This window comes from Mycetomoellerius zeteki, unplaced genomic scaffold (assembly GCF_001594055.1).
Source record: "Mycetomoellerius zeteki isolate Tzet28-1 unplaced genomic scaffold, Tzet1.0 scaffold288, whole genome shotgun sequence".
NCBI classification, from domain to species: Eukaryota; Metazoa; Arthropoda; class Insecta; order Hymenoptera; family Formicidae; genus Mycetomoellerius; species Mycetomoellerius zeteki.
Genome location: NW_017257269.1, coordinates 179,796 through 196,057, shown reverse-complemented (window position 1 = coordinate 196,057; position 16,262 = coordinate 179,796). Strand labels below are relative to the sequence as shown.

Sequence of the window (16,262 nt, the reverse complement as noted above, 5' to 3'; positions counted from 1 at the left end):
TATCGCGATCTCAGTTTTATAGCCGCCTGCTTATCGTATCCCTTGAAATTAACTTCTTTCGACACGAAATAATTATCTAAACTTACTAATCATCTAACATGAAATTATCTAAACTAATTGAAATCAATCCTTCTATTCGAGATGCAATTTTAATATACATATATAAGCTCTACACGTTAAGGGGGTTGACTAGAGTAACGTACAATATGTTGTTTTTCCGACAAACTTTATATTATAAATAAAGTTGAAAGTTTTTTGAAAAGGTCATTGCAAAATTTGCCTCTAAATAAAAAGAAAAATATATAAAAATATTTCTTTTCATCAGAGATAAATTTTTCAATGCCCTTTTCAAAAAAACTTTCAACTTTGTTTAATATAAAACTTGTTGGAAAAACAGCAAATCTCTGGTCTTTAAACTACAGTGGCTTCTTGCTTTGATGAGTAACATTTTTTTAACTTTATTTAATAAATACAACAACTTTCGCGTCAATTTAATAATAATTTTTTTCGATTCGTATTATAATTGATACAACTGGAATCAATTTTTGCGAGGATATATTTCGATTAAAATGTATTTAAATCGGGATTATATTACAAAATAAAATATAAAATTTAAGAAACTAAAATATTTTATATATGTATAAGATTATAAGTATATAATTATAAATAATTTTGTAAGTATAAGTCTTTACTTGAACCGATCTGAATTGTGTAAACCAAAAAACGCTGTAAAAATGCATGCAATCAGAATGAATACTTACTTGACAGTCAATTGTCGTTGGATCAGGAGCTTCTTCTCGATCTGTTCAATCGGAAATTGAGGTACTTCATAGGGTGCCGAAATCTCATTTGGCAGCTCGTGAGATGCAAGTCTCAAGTTATTGCTGGCGCCTGCAGCATTGCCACCACCCTCGATGCCAAAAACTGGGCTTTCGCTACCTGCATCAGAAATAAAATAATTTTGTTTAAATAAGATCCGCTAATAAAGAATATGGTCCGCACAGTTCGTTTACTCAGAATAACCTATTACAATACCTATAGTAGAATACTATAGTAGAACTATTCTCTACTATAACACGAAATTCTGAACTAAATCAATAACAAATTTTTATTTTTAATAATTAAAGTTAAATGTACAAAATTTTATATTATTTATTCTACTTACATATTTTATTTTGATGTTAACATTATTACTTCTACATAATTTATTTTTTTTATCATTTACTCCTCTTTGTGCACTTCAAAGTTTGCATATACAAATATAAATGTGCCATAATTAATTAAAAAACAATATATGTGAAAAGCATATAACGTGTGTTTAGTTAAAGGATTTAAAGCACGTATTATTATAAATGATATCAAAATGTGATAGAATTTGGTGAGATTTCTTAAACATTTTACTGTACTATAATTTATACGAATATAAAGATTTACATTACATAAACATTACGAAATTTTTATGTATTTTAAATTATTTATCTTTAAACGCTTTTTGTTTAAAGATAAAGAGTATAAAATAAATTGCAACGAAAATTAGAGGAAGATTAAAATTTATAATTATCGATTTACCATTATTTACATAGTCCATGGCTTGTCCCGTTTTCTGCAACCATTCGGTAACAGAATTATGCTTGTACATGGCAAGAATTTCATTTTCATTTCCCATTTCGAAAATATCAATCGTTTTCATCAATATGAACTGTTAACGTTCCTGCAATCATTTTGCGGTTTTATGATATTATGTTTGTGTTTACACGCGGCGATACCGTTATTCGAAAAGCTCGAAATGATCGATCGTCTCTAACTCGCCCAAAGATATTAAACATAGATATATAAGGAACTTAAGATAATTAATGTTTATTAATTAATAATTAATTACATAAGAAACTTAAAATAATTTAATCTAATCCGATAAATAGATTTACAGTTGACCGAAATACACGTTTCCATATTATAATTTTAAAAAGTATAGTAATTCATTACCGAACATCTACAAATATGAAGCAGTGCCTAACCATCAACTAATTATAAATACAATTAGTAAGTTACGGCCGTAATTAGTAACTGCCAGTCCACTGAATTTAAATAAAACAAGCAATTTAAATAAAACTAGCGATTAATTATGATTTCGAAATACAAATAGTTAATAATTGTTGAAGAATTGGTGAAGAATTAAACACAATTCATCATCAAATTTTCTCTCAAGTGCCATAGTACATATCCCGAAAATGTTCTCGTACTGAACACGATGCCGTTGACAGAATTTGTGTATAACGTCAGAATTTTGAATAAATTAGGACGAAATGGGCAAAAATGACATTTTTTATCATTTTCAATATTTTTCACAGCGAAACGTATTTCTAAATAATAAAGTCTGCGATACCTAAAAATATAATTAAAAAATTTTTGAATAAATTTTAGTTCATCGTATGATTTATTATCATTAAGTTATGACTGTTTGAATTATACAGAAATTTAAACAACTATAACTTGAAGAAAATAAGTTGTATGATCATGAACTAAAATTTATTTAAAACTCTTGAATTTTATGTGTGTATTTTTAGATTCTGTGGACTTCATATAAAAACGAGTTTTTGTTTTGCCATAAAAATGTTGAATAGGTCAAAAATGTAATTTTTTTTTATTACAGTTTATTAAAAATTTTGCTGTGCTACCATTGATGGATCCAGAAATTTTTCAAGAGGAGGAGGCGTCGCAAGTGAAATTTGTTTTATAGTCAAATATGTGTGTGTAAAAAATAAAATATTTAAATTATTAGTGGCGTTACGTTGAAAAAGTATTATTTAAATATATCATTCATAAAACGTTTTATTTGAAATTATATTAATACAAAAAAAGAATAATATAATGGGATCTATGTATATTTTTTATATCTATACGATTTCTTAAATTAAAAAATATTTTTGGAATTAAAATTGTGATTAAGTATTTCACAAATATTAAAAAAATATGTGTATAACATTTAACATCAATATTTTTAAAAAAGGGAGGTCATAGCCCCTCCCCATGGATTCGACAATGCTAAATTCCAACGATATTGTGTTCAATGCAAAAAAAATCTTCGGGATATGACATTTCGGAGAAAAAGGTAATTTTTTTGTCAAACTGTGTCATAAATTGCCATAAATAATTCTTTTCCATCAGTTGCGTGATTGATGCTGGTCAATTCTAATTGAATGTTATTTTGATACTCTTATTCTAGAGAGGGTCACTAGTCTAACAACGATGGCACTTCCGCGAGAGACGTATCGTTCTCCCACGATATGATCAATGAATCAATGAGCTCGCCGCGACCCTCGACAAATTTACAAAGAGCCGCGGTGCCAAGTTATTAATAGAATGCGGCGCGTTGTTGAGTACCGTTGTTTTCGTTCGTCAAACCAACGATTGTTCTCGTTGTGTTCGCCACGAGGGCAACTGCGACCTATAGATTCTACAAAGGCAGACAAAACAACTGTTACGACGAATTCGTTATAAATGTTACAGACTTTACGATCCACGCATAACAAATACTACTACATTTACGTCAGAGAACGTGAATTGGGGTTGCATCGAGGATAATTAGATTACGCCTGTACATACGCGTTTCTCTGCGTCTAATTTGCATGAAATTGACACGGATGTATTCTTGTAAACTATGTAGGTGGATCATGTAGACAACAAGTTAACTATACTTCTATTTATATTCCAAGTACGTAATGTGCTGTTATCGTATTTTTCATCTTTTTTAGCAATTTTCAAATTTCTTCTTTCGTAAAACTCGCACTAATTTTAATATTAGACTATTGATTTACACTATCGATTTTAATAGTAATATTAGGTTTGACAATAATATTTATACGCTTTATACACAAATAGAAACTACGGTTATTTATAGTTTAACAATCGTAATTTACGCCTAAAAATCCTTGTTCTAAAAAAAGATGTATAACTGTCTCAAAAATAGATTTACAAAATAAAATAACAGGTACAAACATTCCAACGTGAATCAATAGCAAACTGTCGGTAGCAAAAATTCGCAGCATGATGTCAATAAGCCTTTCGTCCGAGCATAAACGGTGACGGAGATGAAAATGTTGGCTTGCACTATAAATAGTTGACCCGAAGAAATATTCCCAGATCGCTTTCCTGCAAGGTCGGTACTCAGAAACCACCGTTTTTCTATCGTTTTCAACGTGGTGATTCACGCGCTTAACAAATCCACTTGCCTAAGTATGAGATACGATTTCACGAAGAACGGAAATTACGTTCGACGCAGAATCCCTTTGATAAACGTGCAATTTGTTCTTGGATATATAAACCGTCATACGGATTTATTTTCATATCTCGGATTTTTTCAAGTATCGTCTGCATGCAGAATTTCATTTGAACCGCATGCACGAGATAAACGTATTGCCGTTTGCTAATTAAGAAAACGTTATCCAGAGAAAAATCCATTTCTGTAGAGAAAAATGTATATTTTAATTTATCAACGAATCTAGATCGAAAAAACAATTTACGTTTTCAGTCAATTCCTGGAACGCTGCGATACGAGTGGTTCGAGTATTTTATAAAGCAAAATAAATATAAAGGCTGGCACTTCAATTCGCAGTTATTAAATTTATCTCAATATCTACATAAAAAAAAGAGTGTCATGAACACCTGCGTAAGTGATTCGAGTGACTTATAAAACAAGGATAAACGTCATGTAGAATTATATTTCTGTTCGTCAGATATATCACGAATCACGTCGCCAACTTATCTGTGACTTTAAATAACCGCAGATGCTAGAATAATATATCCAAGTGTTCGAGGATAATATAAAAATTATCCGATACATACCGACAGTATTAATGTCTATAAATATCTCTATAATTCTTTTATACCCTATTCGCTTTGCGTTATCAAAGTCAATACTCGTCGGTATTGAAGCTCCGAGAAAAAACGATATTCAAATTAAATCTCGCACGGGATGTCATAAGCTTGTTGCTCGTCTCAGCGAGCAAGTCAAGTGTATCTACGCTGTTTATTTACAGCCGTATTGATAATAAGAATCGTTCTGACGCAAATGATAATTAGTTGGACCAGTGATACATCTTATCAAAGCAGTTTTTGAAAAAGCGAAGGGCCGCGTATTTATTATCACGTAAATGAACGTTCTTGCCGCAATGTGAGATGTTTACTTGGCGAATGACTTTCGTGAGCGATCGACACATTTGAGAAGCGTGTTGCATCGATATCGATTAATGCTAACTCTGGTCAATTGGGTCTTCTTGCTCTGTGATATACGAGCTGCTCCATAATAAAACACAAACATTGCATTATTTCTTACAGCTATAATTCTTTTGTTCCAGAATTGTCGAAAGAGACTATCGATCATGCCACATTTTAAAATCTCTTGGCTGTAAATTAAAATTCTAAAAGGAAGATTTATTTTATATAATATACGCGTATATAGATTGCGCAATAAATGATAATTTTTCATGATTCCTTGGGACTCTATTTGAAAACAATTTCGAGTATTTCATTCTAAGATCCTCTTTTTTATCTTTTTAATTTGTATAGTTGGCGTTCGAGCAATAAAGATATTTCGTTTGATACATAATAATACTTGATTTTATTTTTATCGAAAATCAAATTATTTTTATCCAAATAACACTGAACAAAAATTCATTAAATTTTAGTACATATTTCTTTGAATAAATATTTACTCAATAAAAAAATTGTAGTTAAATTAATAATTTTATATCAAATAAATATACGTTTATATTTAGTAAATATTTATTTAGAACTATTCAAATAAATATTTGTTAAAATGAAGTGTTTTCAATGTAGTAAACGATAAAAAATTCAAACATTCCTAGCTTGCTAAGCCTAGATTACTAAAGATTAGTCAAGATTATTTAAGATTACTCAAGAGCCAAAGAATGTTTCAAATATTCCGAATTCCAACGTCGACCATAATAATAAATATACACTCTCAAAGATGTGCACTAACGATTTGTTGGATTTGTTTTAATTGCAAGATCCCAGATTGTAATGCCAAGAATTAGACACAAATCGCACGATCGATGCAACGCAAATTTAATATTTCTCTGAATAACACACAAACTTGCGAGGCGCTTTCCGTGAGATCCTCGACGTTCACCCGATTTGTACGATGTTCGTTTTATCTATTACCGAGAAGTTTGTAACAACTTTGCTTCACGGGAAAACGGAACGCAACGCGAGATGCAAGTTCGCTCTCGAGAGCTCCTACTCTCTCCCTCGAAAGAGAGAGAAACTTTACTGCGTGTGTTTAGTCGACGACGCGTCGGGGGGCACTGACCATATACCGACTGGTCTGCGAGTGTCGAATGCACTGACTATGCTAGGGTGAGAAGGGAGGGAATACTTGATTGGTAGTATCTTGGCGGTGGAACCGCATCGCGGAATCCGCGTGTGTACGCTACTTCGTAAGCTCGCGCCACGCGCGACGCACACACGTGCGAAGCCGCTCGTGCACGCGGTACGGATTAGCTCTTTAGGAAGGCTATAATTATTTAATAAGACAATGTACTCGTATATAAATACAGAACAATATAAAGAATAGTAAACAAAGAATCTTTTAAGACCGTAATAGGAATATACGGCAATTAAGAAATGGAAGATCAAGCTGGATCTTTAGTGCTTAAATTCGATGTGAATTTATATACATATCCGATATGAAGAGTTTGAATTAGAGCCTATGGCAATGTTAATAAAAAAATCAATTGAACATAGAATCGGAGCACGAAAAAACATTTCCGACATTAAAAACATAATACAAAAATCAATTTTGAGACTAATTGCTATAAACGAATTATTCAATATTGACTCATATTGATTATAAAAGAAAACTGATTACTCCAATCGATTCTATAGAAAAAAATAACAAAAAAAAAACAAATATAATTTTTTGTAAAAATCTGGAGACACGGTAATGTCTCGGCGCTAATATAAATATTATGAATTATTTAAAATCATTTCAAGCAAAAAATAACAATTGGAAAAAGTTGTAATGTTTTTTTTTCACTTTTCCCGTAAAATCTACTGGTGTAATCAGTTTCTTTCTATAATCAATACTTAATAATTCGTTTAATTAATTAAATAATAATTAATTAAAAAAATTATGTAACTTTTTTTGTAATGTTCTTTTTACATTAAAAATGTTTCTTCATGCTATTTCTAATGTTACTTTTTTGCTTTTATACTGCTAAGAAAAGTAATTACTCAGTTTACTTTTTTCTTTTCAATAACGATTATCTTTAAGAAGAAAGAAAACCTTTAAGAAGATTCTCTTCTAAAGAATTTACTTGATACTCTTAAAACATACTTATTACAAATTTTAGAAAAATTCATATACTCAAAACAAAAGTTCATTTTTCTTTGAAAAATATTTTTATTATAAATATTATTATATCAATAATGATTTTATCATCCTATTTCCAAAGTTGTTTTTTTGCTTCTACTGTTAAGAAATTAATGATTATTCAGTTTACTTTTTTCTTTTAAGTAATAGTTACTTTTAACAAAGAATTTTCATGATAATAGTCTTAAAATATATTTATTATAAATTTTAGAGAAAAACTCATTATCATGTACTTAAAACAAAAATTTCTTTTTCTTTGAAGAATATTATAAAATTTTACCAAAGAAGCGACTTTGGTAATAAGCAAATCAAATTTGTTTTAATTTAATAATCTTGATTGAAATATTATAAACTTATTAGAGGATTCAGAATATATTTTAAATAAATTCATTGCTTGTGGTGAATTTATGAATTTGCGGATGTTTGAATTTTTGAAATACTTGAAAAAGGTAAGTAATATATTTAATCACATCCTCACATAATATCACATATATAGTTTCACATAAACATAATATTTATATAAAAAAACATAACGTGCACTTGATATCAGAGATACTACCGTATCTCTTGATATAGTACATACGTATATTTTTCTGTATGTATATTTTAACAGATCAAAGAAAATATGATACTCGGATAAGACTCGACAGATATAAATCCGTTAGGATTTATGCATCAAAAAATATGCATCTATGGAAAATCTTTTTGAAGAACGTTTTGGGTGGTACTTAAGGTTTTAAAGTGTTTGCGATTAAAACCAATAAAACCTAAGGCAATTTGGTTAAAATTATAGGCATGTAGCGACATAAGGTCGTGAAACTCGGTGAGATTTTTGGAACTGGATTTATGCTACTTGCCCATATTATCGATGTATTAATATCCGACTTATTCATAACTTGTACACGCGTGTAGAGACATACCAGAGAAACTTGGCACAAACACTTCGCAACAGCGAGCGAAACGTGTGTTAAGTACGCACATTGATATTTTCCATAATAATATATTCACTACACTCGCATGATGTGTATATATGCTTATTCTTGTGGTGACCCACATCTCATGGTGCGACACACACGATCATTGTGTATTATACGTGCGTATTTGCGTAGGTGTCCCAAAGCACATTATACACACGAGCGATAAAACGGTTCAAGGGACGTACGTTTGAAAGGCCTCTATTGTTGACAATTGTATAGATCATAAATAATGATGCGTGACCGTTCAAAAAACATTACCTTTGTAACTCTAAGCGAGCTTTAATAAATATAAGGTACATCATGTTTTCCATCTCGCCACGCCTCGAGTATTGCATATTTATCTTCCCCTTGCCTTGTATTCGATACTCTGCACTTAAGACATAAATCTAACACTGTTATAAAACGGTACGTGTTATAGGCAATTTAACATTTTAATTTATGCCTCGTAAAGAGGAATTAATCAATAAAAAGAATAAATCTTAGATATTTTTTTATTCTTATAAAAACATAACTGACGTCAACTTTATCAAAGATTTCTTATAAATAAATATGTATATGTTTGAAAAAGCAGATATTGAGTTATTGCACAAGTTAGAGAAATTAGAAAGTTTTGAAAATTAGAAACGCTTGAAGATTAAAGAATCAGAAAAACTGCCATAACTTTCTGGAATTCGCCATCGTGAATAAATGATTTAAAAACGATAGAGTGGCAATACTTATTAATAGTACAATTAATATTTATGTCAATTTATATTACGTAAAGTGGTTATATCAATGACAGTAAATCTTTGTACTGTCCAAATAAAACCTGCATGTAGATATTTCAAAATGTAAAGTGAATTATTAATTATTAAATTAATTATTAAATGTAAAAGTCATGAGCACGATGAAAAGCGAGCACAATTTTCTCGACAAATAAATATTAATTATTTTTCACCGTGATGCATACTGTTTCTTTTTTTAACAACTGACAAACTCATTGCTTTAGCGTGTGATACACTCTTACTAATTTAATTACGGCGTCATTCTTGTCGTGCCGAACGGTTTTCGCGTGCACCGATCGCGGTAGCTGAACTAATTAGTATTTACTGTCGCGATCCGCGCAAGGAATTTCCTCCAATCGGTGTCACCGGCATTATGCAACCCGTACCACGAATCATGAGAACGTTACATTCCTGGAACGAAATATCCTTACGCATATGTATTTGGACCTCTACTTAAAACCAAATTAATCAACTTCATAAATTAAAATAGAACAAATTAATGAAATTACAAACTGATCATATTACAAATTAATCTGGTGTTAAAATGAAGAAATTGATAAAAAATATAAATATTCAGTTTAACTTCAGAAAGATAAATCAGTTTAATTCATTTATTAAACACATTCATTAGAAAGTTTAATTTAAAAAAAAACGTGTCACCTAATTTACCCGACGAGTGCGTTAAACAAGGATGATTGCATTTAATATTCATGTTCATCTATATTTATGTACAATATTAACTCGTATTCATGCTTATTTTTATTTATATTTATTTTTATACTGCTTCTTTCGATAATCATTTTCCAACATTGAGATCTCTCTGGTGAGGTCTTTTGACCTTGACATTTACTGTCCAGAATGAAGAGTCAGCTGTACATTTTGAATGAAATGAAGGTTGCTTTTATCGCAGAAGCGACCTTCAAAATGCAGGTAATTTAAAACCATATTCTATGCAAATTAAAATCATGACAAACTGCACAAATTTTTAATAAGTAATTATTCTTTCTTATAATTATTTTATCTTATATCATTCTTATAATTATTCTATCTTATATCAGATAAATAATCAACGGTCATGTTTTTTGTTAAATCTTATGTTTATATCGAATGTGCCCGCCGTTTTATCTCTAGAAAGATTAGCTATATAAATAAAATAAGTTCAGAATTAAACAGCTCGCGAGATCAGATTATGAAAAAATATCTTTTTAATTATTTAAATCTACTTTGCAAATCTCATAAAATAAATAGTTATTTAAAACATTTTTAATGCACATACATAAAATATATTATAAATATGTACCGTAGATATCTTGCTGTTATGTTTGTATCATGCTACGAGATAGCATAATATAGATTATATAAAATAAATAAAGTGAAACTCACTTGCAACGTTAAAAGCGGATTAAATAGATAGTGGAATTTATTATTCCATTAAAACAGATTCGCTATCGCATGTATGATAATGTTTATTGGGCAATCTTATCACGAAACTGTGTTCAATCAATTCTATAATAAGTATCTGTATTACATACGGTGAACTATTTATAGATAGGCTTCATTGAAAGACTCATCGCGATTCACGAATGATTCCGCGACATCAAAATTGAAACTAATGTCGTCGTGTTAAATCAATCGTAAATTTAGTGTTTATGCGCATGAAATCAGAATAAAGAAAATTCAATACACAGTAGTAACGATTTTTATAAAAAGTGTCTTCGAATATGTACGTTTATTTATATCTATGAATGTTTCCATTAACGGAATCGATTTTTCTTTAAAATTCAAAAAATTTCTATTTTGTATTCATTTTTTTTTTTTATTTAAATATACTTATAATTTTTAATATTTCTGCAATTAATTTTTCTCTAATTTCAATTCCTGAATTAAAATTCTATTAAAAATTCTCTGGTAATACTTGTAAACTTTCAGCGACACAAAACATAATATTGCAAAAAAAAGGGTGTTTAATATCAAATTACCAAAGATAATTTTGATATGTAACAACAAAAATTTAATTAAATCTCAACAGAAGCGAAGCTCTTTCTCTCTTTTTCCAACGACTGTAGCTTTCATGAATATTCAACATAGCTATTATCGGCGATAATGATGTAACCGGCTCTAAGCTGCGGAAATTTCCTTGAAGCGTTGGAAGAATCGAACGCTACAGTTACGTCTATTTACGGCAATCGCGTGAATTTGCGTGATTCAATTTCTGGCGGCCGGCCGCGGCGGTGCGACTAGCACGCGCCAAGATGAGTGGCATAGCGTATAGACGTAGCCGCGGAAGAGATCAATACCGCACCTCCTTGGCACGGTTACCGTGGATCTCCGCGTAGCACGTCCCAATCTTTTCTCAATCGAGAACGTCGACACTTTTTCGTTCTCGTCTGGCATGTAGGACCTGGTTCTCGCGACAAAAATACCGCGCTGTGAGACGAAAATAAATTGGCGTCAATATTTTTGATACTCATGTAAACACTTAGGTCGCAAAAGATGCAGAATATACTGTAAGTGATTTCAGAATCAAAGAATTTGGAACGAGATTTAGATAAGTTCATAATTTCTACGGCTTTATTAATATCGTATCTTCCATTCTCAGTTGTATTTAATTTCTTCAACGCTGTTTTATCAATAATATTTTCTTAATGATTTCCACGTGATACAGAATTACAACTTGTAAGTAATATTATGAAAGTTTACGTCGAGATGCTTGCATAAAAGAGAGAGAGAGATAGTAAAATTATAATTCTTCTAAAAGTTTTGTAATTAGAATATTTTTCATTTCTGATTCCTACATAACATAAAATTGCAATTTATAAGCAATGTCATAAAAATTTATGTCGAGATGCTTACGTAAAAAGTTCTGTAATTGGAATATTTTTCATTTTCGCTATCACTGTGTTAAAAGTAATAATTGCTTCCAAATGCAAGCTTATTCTAATAAAATCGAAAAAAAACTCTAGAATGTCAAAATATATAAAAATAATTAAAACTTGTTTAATTAAATTTATACTCTTTGTACAGAATTTTACAAAATAAAAATTTCAAAATAGCGTTTTTCCGAAATTAATCGGTTTAATATTTCACAATGTCGGAAATGAGTGCATTATAATTATGTAATAACAGATAAACGTCGACCTATGTGCCTTGGCCTTAACCATAAATATATGAAAATTACTTGAAATTCTTAAGAATTACATCATTCATGTTATATTATCGATGTTATAAAAAATCCTAGTTTAAGATAATTCAAGTAGAACAAGAATCACTCAAACAATACTAGAGCAATGTTTTTCTTCAATCATTAAAGTAATATCTCCAATTTAGACTGACGCTAACTTGCATATATATATTATATTTATATGCAAGTTAAAATTATAATTTGCAGTTTTATTAATTCGAGCAAAATAATAATTCGCCTAAACAAAATATTAGAACAACATTTTTTTTAATTATTAAAATAACATCTTCGACTTATACTGACGATGACTTGTATAATTTTCAGTTTTTTAATGAAGAGTTTGCTTTAGACATCTAATACGCTTCAAGAAGATAACAGTAGATATGACTCACACACATAGTTAGAAAATTCCGGAAAGATATAAAAAAGGCGCAAAAAATGGCGATTCTCTACACAACTTGTGGTCATAATAATCTAACAATAAACATATTTCGCAATTAAGAATACGTGGACACAGTGGCTCGGTTATTGTGTTATTGACAAGATAAGAAACACTGATGGCATTAATGAACACAAAGATTCGTCATCATTGTTATTCACATGTGTTATTCACACGGAATAATTCTTCCGCGACGTAAAAATACCGTTATCTGAGACAATTTCGCAGTAAAGTGATGTCGACATAAATGTGTTTTGCCAATTAAATTGTTCTCGACATCAAGCGGTTATGAGCATCGCTACAGCACAATCCGACAGATACACGAGTCGTCCGCGCTCGCTTTTACCTTCGTAAAATTCATCCAGATCGATCAGAAAATTCGGTAGACGCAAGGAACCAAGGAACGTTTCACTCTCCGAAGTGGTCACACCCCTGATCGACATTTTTCCCAGGTCGCCCCAAGTCACGCGATCCTCGTTGCAGCGTAAATCGCACTACCGAAAGTTCCTTACTTCGACAGAAAATTTATTAACTCGTTGATAACTCCTGATAATAAAAGATTCTTGAGATATACTAGAGGATGCGACGAATGAATTTTTTGCGATACCGCAGAAACTCTCAAGAAATACTGTAATCGTTCTCGAGAGATACCTCAGTGAGAAATGATAATGGAATCGATGTCGATTCGACGTCGAAATCATCAAATCGACGTCGATTCGATGTCGATTCGACATCGATTCCATTATCATTTCTCACTGGGACGACGATAGATATATCGAGCACGATACCGGTGAAGTGACTTTTAATAGCGCGTCGTCGTTGTAACGCACTTTTAGCTATGTCGAAGACGTCGTGCTAAATAATATGCTAATTACCGTGCTTATCAACCGTGCCAGCACCACGTACGAGGTCACAAAAGCGAACGAAAGACAATGAAGAATGCCGAAACAATTTCGAACGTATAATATATAAATTCAAACACACGACAAACATGATCGCGAACTCTGATCATATTTCCCGATTGGATTACGAATGCGAAAGCGACAAGAGCGTTAGTTTACCAATATCTGATAGCGTCGACGAGTAAGCGATAGACATAAATATTTGTTTAGAAAATAGTTCAACTAAAAGAGTTCAATTTTGAAATATAATAACAAAAATTTAATTTAATAAAAAATTTGGCAATTAAACGTCATCTTAATACTATTTATTGCTATGATTAAGATAATTTGTTAAGAAATTATTAAATTAAATGATAATTTATTTTTCTGAATGTGCAACTTCTCCTTCTTTTTCATACATTATTTTTGCGACACTGAGAAAAATGTTCTAATTGTACCAACAAGAAGTACAAATAAAACAAATTCTGATCATATGAATCAAAATTTTGATTATCATGATTATATTTCTGGCTATCTCAACTTGAATACTTAATAGATATTTAACTATAAGTGTCTGATTTTTTTTGTATCTTTTCATCACGATTTGAATCTATATCAAAATTCCAATTAATGCAAAACGTAATAATTAATTTTTTGAATCTTTTAAAGTAATTAAAGTCATTTATCTTGAATTGAGACACATTAGAAAAAAATAAGAACTTGAGTAAAAAGTTATTTATGACTCACTCAACCTAATGAATCGAATTAGATCGGAATTGGAAAATGTACAAGATTTTCACGGAGCGTATCTTCGTCAGCCAATTATCGACGAAATTCAACTCGGTTGTGCAATAACTGCCGGAGCTATTTTCGCGGAATTTTTCAAACTTCACGTATGTCACTTTCAGAATTCACCATTAACGTCGACCTTTGAATTTGCCGTGTGATTACTGCAAGGAGCTGTTTTCCCAGAAACTTGCAAAATTTCCACGTAATCGCCACTTTATCTCGGGACTTAGGATTGTGCATAACGCGACTCAACGAGGGACGTCGCAAAACTACCTTGACGGCCGAATTATGGTTTATTTCTAGGAAGCTAACTCTTTGCCCTCTATTCACGTTCCGAAAGTTTCGCTTCGCACTGACGAGACGAGAACCGTCGGCACCATTGTGACGACGGCCAAAATACTATCAGCCGTCTGCAGAGAGGTCTTAGGCTGCCTGCCAATTTCTGAAATTTTCACTCGCGTTCATCAACAGGATTTTATGTTAATGAAAATGCAGTTAAAACTTGATACAGACGATTCGAAAAAAATTAAACCGCACAATCCTCATTACGCGAATAATCCACTCGAATGGTTGCTAAAAGTTAGCCAGTAATTGGAATTAAAATCTCAATTTGACAAACCAGATAATAATTCGTTTAAAAAATTGATTCAAATGATAAATTGTTGCGTATGACGAGATAAATACAACATTGAAGCATTGGAAAATTATTTCAATTCATCTTATATTGATCGATAAAATATTTTTAGATATTTGTTCATATCTTAGTTACAAATTTTTTCCTGGCTTTCTCGATTATTTATTTATTATTTTTCAGGCTAGCATTTCCGTACCTAGCACCAAGAGAATTAGTAAGTTTTTGATGATTAAAAATCTCCAGGCATTTGTCTTCCTTTCGCGGCTGCAGCGTATAATTCATATCGATCTCCATCTCTCTCACGAACTTTAATTAACTTCGCCTTTCGTGCGGCCAAATAAAACGTTGTAGCTATGAGCGACTTGTGACTACTATAATGAATCGTCTAATTCCACAATATACATTTCGCGCTCATTTCATGGCATGATTGCAGAAGGTGATCGGCCATTCGAAGCGCAAAGTCACGGAAAATACAGCGTCTAATTTTATCTTTGAAAAATTGCAAATAATCTGAGAATGATTTTGTTCTTGTGACTTTAAGGTCATCCTTTAAGAAGTTAAGAAATATAGCTTCTATTTTCGACGGATGAATACTTTCAAAAAGTAGTTTCGTACTTTATAATATGAGTAGAGGGTCAAAGGATAGCTTTGATGCAACGAACGGATGCTCGTCAAAGACTACTGTATTTTCTACATTAAGCTACACTTCAAAAGAATAACTTTAACTCAATTAACATCTGTCAAAGAATAACATCCTGACAACTTTGACTTTAAAATCGTTATTCTCATTATCTTGCCCCGTAGTTATAATTGCATGTTGTAACGGCTCGTTCTTTGCACGACTAATTAGAACCATGTTACATCATAAAATAACAATCGATGATACTCACGATCGCGATGGTGATCCACATTGTGGCTCGGAGTTGTCGAGCTGTCGGCGTCGCCCTCGCCATCCAATTCGTAGTAGAGTCTGTCTGTGTCACCATTCACCTCCTTCACGCCGTTCACGGTCATATCCTCCATAATTCTGCAAATGCGTTCGTCATCTTGAGTGCTCGCTTTATTTAATTATTCGCGGTGTTGACGTAGCTGCATTATCAGCCATTGATTTCACGATAAGTTCTCGAAACGCTCAGATTGCAAAGCCGCGCGCTTTATGTAAGAAGATGTAATAAATACAATATTTATAAAAATACAGTTAGAAAAT

General features: G+C 31.4%; 1 protein-coding gene across 1 annotated transcript in view; it reads right to left on the bottom strand.

Annotated features, from left to right (window-relative positions):
• AMPdeam (AMP deaminase) overlaps positions 1–16,262 on the bottom strand; it is a 45,076-nt gene that overhangs the window by 14,445 nt on the left and 14,369 nt on the right. The window contains 2 exon segments of the mRNA XM_018450602.1: positions 762–939; positions 15,946–16,113. Of these exon segments, the coding sequence (XP_018306104.1) occupies positions 762–939; positions 15,946–16,113 (346 nt within the window).